The 10,163-nt window shown below is 45.7% G+C and overlaps 1 protein-coding gene across 1 annotated transcript in view; it reads left to right on the top strand.

Annotated features, from left to right (window-relative positions):
- The window catches only part of znf385b (zinc finger protein 385B), a gene marked incomplete at its 3' end in the record, with an annotated part of 34,195 nt that extends 26,132 nt beyond the window's left edge, over positions 1 to 8,063 (top strand). The window contains exons 4-9 of the mRNA XM_079517774.1: positions 398 to 572; positions 4,021 to 4,134; positions 4,192 to 4,338; positions 6,365 to 6,567; positions 7,443 to 7,541; positions 7,797 to 8,063. Of these exons, the coding sequence (XP_079373900.1) occupies positions 398 to 572; positions 4,021 to 4,134; positions 4,192 to 4,338; positions 6,365 to 6,567; positions 7,443 to 7,541; positions 7,797 to 8,063 (1,005 nt within the window). The remainder of the gene's footprint in view (positions 1 to 397; positions 573 to 4,020; positions 4,135 to 4,191; positions 4,339 to 6,364; positions 6,568 to 7,442; positions 7,542 to 7,796) is intronic.
- Positions 8,064 to 10,163: the final 2,100 nt, after the last annotated feature.

Consider the following 10,163-nt stretch of genomic DNA (forward strand, 5'->3'; position numbering starts at 1 on the left):
TTGAAAAATAGCAGCTATACAAGCTTGTAGATCTGCTATCTGCTATGAAAAATCGTGAAAATGTGGCACATTGAATATAATATTATTCTTACACCGTGAACTGTTTTTAACTGATATCTTTGCTTCTGGGGGATGGTCCCTGGAACAACATGTTTTCAGATGGGGGTCGGCGACCGAACCACTGATATATATAGAAACATAGGTTTTGGAGAAAACTGTCATGATTTAGAAGACGATTTGTAGAATGTGGTCTTAATGGGTCACATCTGTTCTCTACATTGCATGATACTCACTCCCGCTCTCTCTCTCCATCTCTCTGCGTGCGCGCGTGCGTGCATGTGTGTGCGTGGGTGTGTGTGTGCGTGTGTGTGCGTGTGTGTGTGCGTGTGTGTTCCAGTCCCAGGCTGAAGCTCACTATAAGGGCAGCCGCCACGCCAAGAAGGTGAAAGGTCAGGAGAACAAGTCAGTGAAGGTCACGCGGGGGTCGTCGCTCGGCGGAGGAGAGACCAATGGCGGCGGCTCCAGCCCCGTCGGCCCCGCCCCTGTCGCCGTCTCCACCAATCAGTGCACAGGTTGGTGAAATGCCCGCGACGTGCTGCTAACAGCTTTCTTTGCTTGTGTCCCTGCTTACGGTTGGACTGCACTCAAAGGCCCCTTTTCCACCGGTTGGTTTCCAATGGGAACCGGTTCAGTTCTTTTTGGTTCTTAGTCCATGAGCCAGAGCTCCAAAATTGGAACGTTAATTATGAATTGAGTGGGCAAAACCATACCTATATTAAATTGTTATCACCATGAAACTTCCCCAATTGAGTAGTTACACAAAGACAATGATTTATTCTATTACAAATTTTATATTTTTAAATATGCAAATGAGGCATTATGTAGGAAAATGTGCAAAATAATCGAAAATATGAAAAAGCTACTACTGTGGAAGGGTTATCATGTATTAATTTTACGCGCGCACGCGCATGCGTGAAACAGCAAGGAGTATGGTGCAGAAGGAGAGGCCAACCCCCCAAAAAAGTTTGCTATCAATGAAAAAGCGCTATGACGTGTGTACACGTCCACTGGATCCATCGGTTGTATTTCATATGACGTTTCCACACGTCCTACGGTCTGAACCAGTTGGTGATGCAGCATTTCATTTTCAAGGGAGACCCATAAAACATGAACAAGATACATAGAAACATACAGATACAGATAATATAGTACAGTACAGTGGTTCCCAAACTTTTTCATGCCAAGGACCCCCACATAAACACGACTATAGCAGTGATTCTCAACCATTTTCATTTCAAGGACCCCCCGGTTTGACCTGAATTAGGCTATCGGTCTCCCATTTCTATCTCTGGGACCCCATGTATATTGTAAAAATCAATGTTAATTTAACTCTGAGTGTGTACAAATGGTTAATGCCACAGACGAATAACAGTCTAAGTCCACACTATTGATCCATAATGTATAAATGATAGATAAGGGTTCAGGACAACAAGGCCTTTTCGTGGAGGGGTCAGAATGAAATTTGGACTTAGACTGTTTTTCGTCGGTGGTACTCAGTACACTCTCAGAGTTACAGACCCATAAGGGTCCATTTGGTTCCTAACTATCATTTAGCTGGGGACCCCCTGGAACTCCCTCAAAGACCCACTGATATAGAAACATACAGTACACAGAATGATACAGTTAATATCCAGATATGCACACAGATACACCCTCTTCCACCCACCCCACCAGCCACCAGCTGTTGTAGATACATCCTCTTCCACCCACCCCACCAGCCACCAGCTGTTGTAGATACACCCTCTTCCAGTGGCGTATCCAGGAATTACGTTTTGGGCAGGCAAGATAAGTGTTAATTGTCGTCTCCCCGTGCACAATCGTAGCACTAAAGGTTTTCAAATTCAGATTCAGATTTTACGGGGGCCAGTTTCGAATTGCAGCCATCCGTAGGTGCCCTTTGAGAGCGGTTTTGAAGGAGTCAAGGGATTCGCATGTCTTAATGACTGTTGGTAGGGCGTTCCACATTTTGGTGGCATAGGAGCATGCATTTACATTCCAATTGGTGATTGAGGGTTGCGCTCTACCGCAACGGCCAATCAGCTGTCAATTAATAGTTCTCAGGTCTTGGTCTTTTTATCTCATTGTATGGATTTTGGCCAGGCCAGAAATGGATTTGGACAGGCGGACGCCTGCCCTCGCCTTATTGTAGATACGCCTTTGCCCTCTTCCACCCAGCCCACCAGCCACCAGCTGTTAAACAACAGAGGAAAGAAGGGCACAGTGCAAAAGCATTGGTGGTACTTTTATTGGTCACATTAGAAACATAAACAAGTTTAATCAAGATGTGAATGATAGGGAAGTCTACTCACCAACATTTGCACTTGTTGCACGGATGTGTAGCCTCTTTGTAGGTCTATATATATTATTTTTGTTTGTTTTGTTTGGTCATGTTGTACATTGTGTGTACGTATTCCAGGAATACTTTCTTTGTGTAGGATTTATTGGCCTCTTTTTCCGTCATTTAAAGTGTGTCACTTTGGAGATATTTTTCTTCGTGTTTTTATGTGTTTTTTTGCGGTGCATCATGGATGTACTATTGTTGTCTGTTTAGTAATGTACGATTTAACAAATTCTTTGTCTCTGTGTGTTTTTACTGGTTATATACAGATTAAATAAAAACAGCACTTTGTACAACAGTGATTCTGTTCCATTTCAAGGACCCCAAGTTTTGATGTGCATCAGAGACCCATTTGATACCGTGTTCTATCTCTGAGTTATTCTTATTGTTGTTTTGTCCTATATTCACCCAGAGAAAGTTGCTGAGCACAGATGCTTATTTTCAGCACCGGCCCTGCGCACGCACGCACGCACGCACGCACGCACGCACGCACGCACGCACGCACGCACGCATGCACGCACTAAAACGTAGACTGCAGTTGTACTGCATTCGTTGGCCATTGGATCAGTGGGTTCGTGACTTTGTTTTATTTGATATATTTGGGTCTTATTTAGATAAGACGTCAGAACAGACAGGAGGACTAATATCACAGGAGACTAATATCACTGGCAGAGATATTAATCTGGAACTTCAGTCTTTCACAATTTTAATAGTGTGCTCTGATTGGTCACCCACAACTCTGGGGTGAGCGAAATGTCAGACCCAATCTCCACAGGGATTTTTTTCTCTTGTGTCTGTTTTCCAGGCTACAATGATTCCCTCATGTACATAGAGGTGGTCAACATAATGCCACATCCTCTGGTGTTAGTGTTGGAAACGTTTTCCAAAGTCACTCCAAAGTCCACACTGGTTTATATTCATCAACTATGTTAACAATTGAACACCTTCAGAACAACCGTATGTCAGTTCTGCTGTGGTCATTGACTGCCTCCTACAGGACAATCTGCCACACTGCAGGGATATACATTCTATCTAATCTATCTATCTATCTATCTATCTATCTATCTATCTATCTATCTATCTATCTATCTATCTATCTATCTATCTATCTATCTATCTATCTATCTATCTATCTATCTATTAAACCTTATCTGTACCTTTAATATTTGTGTGCTTGTAGGCCTACGCATATTTTAGACATTATTTTAGACATATTTTTAGGCAGAGTAATTATGAGATAGCAGCTGTTAGTGCTTTGCCTCGGGCTTAACTCCCATTTCATTGCACTGAACCTTATGTTGACTTCAACCTTAAACATACTTAAATAATGCAGAATATTTTGATGACACATATTTTAGACACATGTGTTTCTGTACAGTTTTCTTATATGTCGATTTCAGTTCTGACATTTATTTCAGACATGCTGTAGTATGTGAAGAGTCTGCCTGTGCTATTAACAAAAACAAATAAAACGTTTTTCTCGTCCTGAACAGATAGTCTTGCCGCCGTGACTGTCAATCAAAATGAGTCACATATAGACATATTTTAGACATATTATAAACCGTTTTCAGATTTCTTGGTTATTTTCCGTTCTCTCTCTGTGTCTGTGTCTCTCTATCCAGATCTGTCGTTCTGCGTGTCGTCGCCCAGCAGAGCGGAGAGTGATCCTCCACCTTCCAGCCCTCCTTCTGCTTCCCCTGCTCCTGTTCCCACCGCTCCCCCTCCCCTCCCTGGCCTCCACTCCTCCTCCTCCTTCTCTAAAGCGGCTCCTCCTCCTCCTCCCACCTCCTCATCTTCCTCCTCCTGCTCCTCCTCATCGGCGTCTCTCCACGCGGTCGCTCCCACGGACAGCGAGGAGGAGAAAGCCAAGAAGCTGCTGTACTGTTCTCTGTGCAAGGTGGCCGTCAACTCTCTGTCGCAGCTAGACGCACACAACACGGGTAACTAAAACAACTCTCTGTCGCAGCTAGACACACACAACACAAGTAACTAAAACAACTCTCTGTCGCAGCTAGACACACACAACACAGGTGACTAAAACAACTCTCTGTGGCAGCTAGACACACACAACACAGGTAACTAAAACAACTCTCTGTCGCAGCTAGACACACACAACACAGGTAACTAAAACAACTCTCTGTTGCACCTATAGATGCACACAACACGGGTACTAAAACAACTCTCTGTTGCACCTATAGATGCACACAACACGGGTAACTAAAACAACTCTCTGTTGCACCTATAGATGCACACAACACGGGTAACTAAAACAACTCTCTGTTGCACCTATAGATGCACACAACACGGGTAACTAAAACAACTCTCTGTTGCACCTATAGATGCACACAACACGGGTAACTAAAACATGAACAACTCTCTGTTGCACCTATAGACGCACACAACACGGGTAACTAAAACAACTCTCTGTTGCACCTATAGATGCACACAACACGGGTAACTAAAACAACTCTCTGTTGCACCTATAGATGCACACAACACGGGTAACTAAAACAACTCTCTGTTGCACCTATAGATGCACACAACACGGGTAACTAAAACAACTCTCTGTTGCACCTATAGATGCACACAACACGGGTAACTAAAACATGAACAACTCTCTGTTGCACCTATAGACGCACACAACACGGGTAACTAATAATCTATGTACGGCGCCGAAAATGGTACTGTGATCAGCTGAGCATCGCAGTAATTGTGTCTTCAAAATTTGAGGATGAAATTTTTTTTTTAATTTGGCTGGAAGGTGTGTGCCATTCTGCGCTGTGATTCGATAACGCGTGTGCCACAGCCCACAGGAGACACCCATGGCAGATAAGGGGGGGGACGGGGGGGACTGTCTCACGTGCACTGTGAATGGGTGTGTATGTGGAGGTATTCGCGTGCACGGTGACATGTTAGAATGGGTGTGTATGTGGAGGTATTCGAGTGCACAGTGACATGTTAGAATGGGTGTGTATGTGGAGGTATTTGCGTGCGCGGTGACATGTTAGAATGGGTGTGTATGTGGAGGTATTCGCGTGCACGGTGACATGTTAGAATGGGTGTGTATGTGGAGGTATTCGAGTGCACAGTGACATGTTAGAATGGGTGTGTATGTGGAGGTATTCGTGTGCACGGTGACATGTTAGAATGGGTGTGTATGTGGAGGTATTCACGTGCACGGTGACATGTTAGAATGGGTGTGTATGTGGAGGTATTCAAGTGCACGGTGACATGTTAGAATGGGTGTGTATGTGGAGGTATTTGCGTGCGTGGTGACATATTAGAATGGGTGTGTATGTGGAGGTATTTGCGTGCACGCCGGTGACATGTTAGAATGGGTGTGTATGTGGAGGTATTCGTGTGCACGGTGACATGTTAGAATGGGTGTGTATGTGGAGGTATTCGTGTGCACAGTGACATGTTAGAATGGGTGTGTATGTGGAGGTATTCAAGTGCACGGTGACATGTTAGAATGGGTGTGTATGTGGAGGTATTCGTGTGCACGGCGACATGTTAGAATGGGTGTGTATGTGGAGGTATTCGTGTGCACGGTGACATGTTAGAATGGGTGTGTATGTGGAGGTATTCAAGTGCACGGTGACATGTTAGAATGGGTGTGTATGTGGAGGTATTCGCGTGCACGGTGACATGTTAGAATGGGTGTGTATGTGGTGTGTAATTCCACCCCCCTCACTGTGTCCTCTGCAGTGTTTTACTGCTCTCTGTAGTCCAGGGTCAAAGGTCATGAGTAGGGTTCATCCATTTCCTGTGCTGGAGAGAAACTAAGTACATTTACTCAAGTAGTACGCTACTGTACTTTACATAGTGTGTCCAAAAATTATATGTAATTGGCCGCCGACCTCCATCTTAAAATATGTTGCTTACAACAACCAAAAGGGGTTCCCGTCCTGAATGGTTAACTTTAAGAAGTGATAAAACCGGTAGTATTTATTTTCTTCCATCCAGGCTCTAAACACAAGACCATGATGGAGGCTCGTAGCGGCGCGGGGCCCATCAAGGCGTTCCCCCGGCCCGGGGCCAAGCTGAAGACCATCACCGCCGTCGGCCCCAACGGAGCTGCCCTGCTCAAGGGCTCGGGGCTGCAGAACAAGACCTTCCACTGCCAGATCTGTGACGTGCACGTCAACTCTGAGATCCAGCTCAAACAGGTTGCTATGTGTGCCTCTTTTAAAAGACCACTTCACAGGGCGACTGTGGCTCAGGAGGTAGAGCAGGTCGCCCAATGATCCATGGGTCGGCGGTTCGAATCCCGGCTCCTCCTGTCTACATGTCGAAGTGTCCTTGGGCAAGACACTGAACCCCAAATTGCTCCCGATGTGCTGGTTGGTACCTTGCATGGCTTCCGCCACAATCGGTGTATGAATGTGTGTGTGAATGGGTGAATGTAATGCACAATCTATGTAAAGCGCCTTGGATAAAGGCGCTATATAAATGCAACATTTACTTTTCAACCTATCTTCAATTGGTCCTCACACTAATGTTCAGGATAAAATACCAAAATGTTTTTTCCTCCTCAGTCTGTGTGTCATGGGAGAGCTGTGGGAAGTTCAGAAACCGATTCCTCATCATCGATGGGGAATCCAAGCTAATAGAAACTGCAGGCTTTCTATTCCTGAAAAGTTGCAATGCGAAAATGGAAGCCATCGTTATGGTGATAATATATCTAAATATATATATATATATTTTTTTAAATATTGTTTTAAAAGAAAAACCTAATGATGATGTCACTGGTGGACAATAAACAATAAACAATATATGAGACGCAGAACGAGTATAGGACAAAATGGTGGTATTTTATCACGAACATTAGTGGGGATTAATTATATGAAGATAAGTGGTCCTAATAACATTCATGGACTTATTATGTGACTGAACACAGTCAACATAATAGAAAACATTTTGTTATTTTTTTCTTTATGCTACTGTAAAGTAGCTGTTTATAAGTGTGTGTGTGTGCGTGCGCACCAGAGTAACACGGTTCCTTATATTCCAGATTCTAATGCACTCACTGTTGTAATTGCAGCATATTTCCAGTAGGAGGCATAAGGACCGAGTGGCAGGAAAACCCATGAAACCTAAATACAGCCCCTACAACAAGCAACGCAGCGGCACTATCCTAACTGTGAGTCTGTCTGTCTGTCTGTCTGTCTGTCTGTCTGTCTGTCTGTCTGTCTGTCTGTCTGTCTAAAGAAATGTGTCATATTATAGTATCTGTAAATATTATTATAATGTTTTTAACATAATGTCTAATCCTCTTCTCTCTTCTCTCATCCTTGTTCTTGCTCCTCTCCTCTCCTCTCCTCTCCTCTCCTCTCCTCTCCTCTCCTCTCCTCTCCTCTCCTCTCCTCTCCTCTCCTCTCCTCTCCTCTCCTCTCAGAAGGACTTAGCGAAGCCCTCCATCACCCAGTCCTCCATCCTCAGCTCTCCGTTCTGCCCCCCCACCTGCCTCGCCTCCTCTCTCGCTCTCACGCCCTCCTCCCCCGCTCTCTCCCCCTCGCTCGTCCTCCCCCCCTCCTCCCTCTCTCCCTCCTTCTCCCTGCACCCCCGCCCTGGCCCCTCCCCCCTCTTCGCCCCCTCCTTCCTGCGCCCGGCCCCTGGTCCAATCAGAGCGGCACACCGTCCAATTCTCTTTGCACCTTATTAACACAAATGTGTGTTTGTATGTGTGTGTGTGTGTATATATATAATATATATATATACACACACATACATACATAAGGTAGCCATTTTTATTTACCCAGAGTTCCCTCCTTCTGTGTTCTTCCATTCGATTGGTAGATGTAGTTCCCACAGAGGCGATGGGACGTTTGTCATTGGCTTGATCTGGAGGGCTTTAAGTCTGATGTATACTTTGTCGTGCACTGGTGTCACGCACACCGTAAATATCAGATCTATAAGCTCACAGGGGCACGGTGCCTCACAAAAAATAAGCAGCACTCCTGGTCTATACTGCCTCCCCCTGGCCAGCCGGGGCGCCGCATGATGGAGGGGAAAGGAACTGGTTGGAATTACGTGTTCCTTCCATGGAGCGCTACGTCCTACCGGGGAAACTCCCCCCTGTCAGGTGATAAGAAACGGCCTGCTCACTCCTCGTGCATTGAAGGAGGCATGAGCTCAGTTCGGGGCTTTCCCCAGGTTGGCAGAGGGAGAGTAGCGCCCAGGATTACAGCTTAGGCAGTTGGCAACCGGGTGGAAAAAATGGGTTGCAAAAAAAAAGAAGAGGCTCACACAACTGACACGGGCGCACGACCTAGTATGATTCAGGCATCAGTGCCTTGCTCGTGGACACAGTGGTTCTTTAGAAACCCCCCCTCCCCTTTCCTCTTCCTCTCTCGTCTCCCCTCGTCACTTCCTGTTCCTGTGCTGCGTGCGGATACAAGAAGCAGTTAACCGGAGTGGTCTGTGATGTCACCGTGGGGACGCGTCCCCCTCCTGAGTGCACTATACCGCTCTTTATAGAGCACAGAAGAAGAAGTCCTGACGTCACTCGCTCATCCCCTGCTGGGTCGCGGAAGCTTTTCTCTGTGGAGAATAACATTGGCTCATCTTAGAATCGTCTCATATAAGCATTGTGGTGCAAAAAGAAACAAAACGGTCTCTGCGATATTCCCGGGTGGTTGGCCCTGTATCGTTTACGACAGTCAGTCACTCATATTCGATACGGTCTGTTTCTGGCGAACGTTGTACTAATTCGGCGGCGGCGACATTAGTGTTTTCTCACCATCAGTTGATTCTTCATATCCATATGAGTCAAACTACCGGGATCATCATTTGTTTATTTTTGGAACACATTTTTGTTCTTTTTTGACGCAATATAAGAACAGTCTATGGGAATTCAGAATGGGGAGAAAACAAAAGCGGCCCAGGTAGGATGTGTACAAATGACGTCAAACTTCAGTGCTCCATAGCAGTGTGTGCACGTTGGTCGACCTGCAAACACCACCTGAGTGACCGGCTGGCTTCATTCCACAAGGCCCAGGCCCAATACTCCCCCCAAAAAAAAGTCCATCCTCGCGTCCTCCGCTCACGCCTCAGCCCCGCCTCCGAGCAAGAAGGCGAGGAGGAGAAAGGCGAGGACGGAGGGATGTGTGTCACACAGCTATGTCACTGCTGGAGCACTACGGAAGCCTGGAGGCTTGTCACGCGGAGGAGGATAATTTATACGGCATCTCTGTGCATTCCAACACGGACACTTCGGTAAAGAAAGGACGCACAAAGGATTTACTTGGAGGTTATCGTCATGCATTGATCCTCGCTCCAAACGGCTTGGGGAGCCTCCTATGAAACTAATGTAACAACAACTGAAACTAGAATTGGAGAAAATACTTTTGAGTTACATTAAAAACTATAACTGAAACTGTTTTATGTATTTACAAAAGTATCTATAATGACAGACACATTGTCATTTTAGTTTAGGTTTCAGTTCCTCCTAAACTGTTGACTGCTCATAAGTCAGACATCCCATCCCGTTAGTCAGACCTGCGTGGCCGGTTAAGACTCACCCGTGATGCGGGTTAAAAATCTAAGACTAAGGGAGGGGGTGGGGGTCGGACCAATGAAATGTTACCCCAAAAGAGTGACTTCTCCTAAAAGAGTGACTCCGCCATCTAAAAGAGTGACTCCTCCTCCTAAAAGAGTGACTCCTCCTCCTAAAAGAGTGACTCCTCCTCCTAAAACAGTGACTCCTCCTCCTGAAACAGTGGACATGGCACATGGATACTAAGCAGAAACGCAGAGTGTTTCT

The sequence above is a fragment of the Electrona antarctica genome (genome assembly GCF_951216825.1).
Source record: "Electrona antarctica genome assembly, chromosome: 13".
Classification (NCBI taxonomy): Eukaryota; Metazoa; Chordata; class Actinopteri; order Myctophiformes; family Myctophidae; genus Electrona; species Electrona antarctica.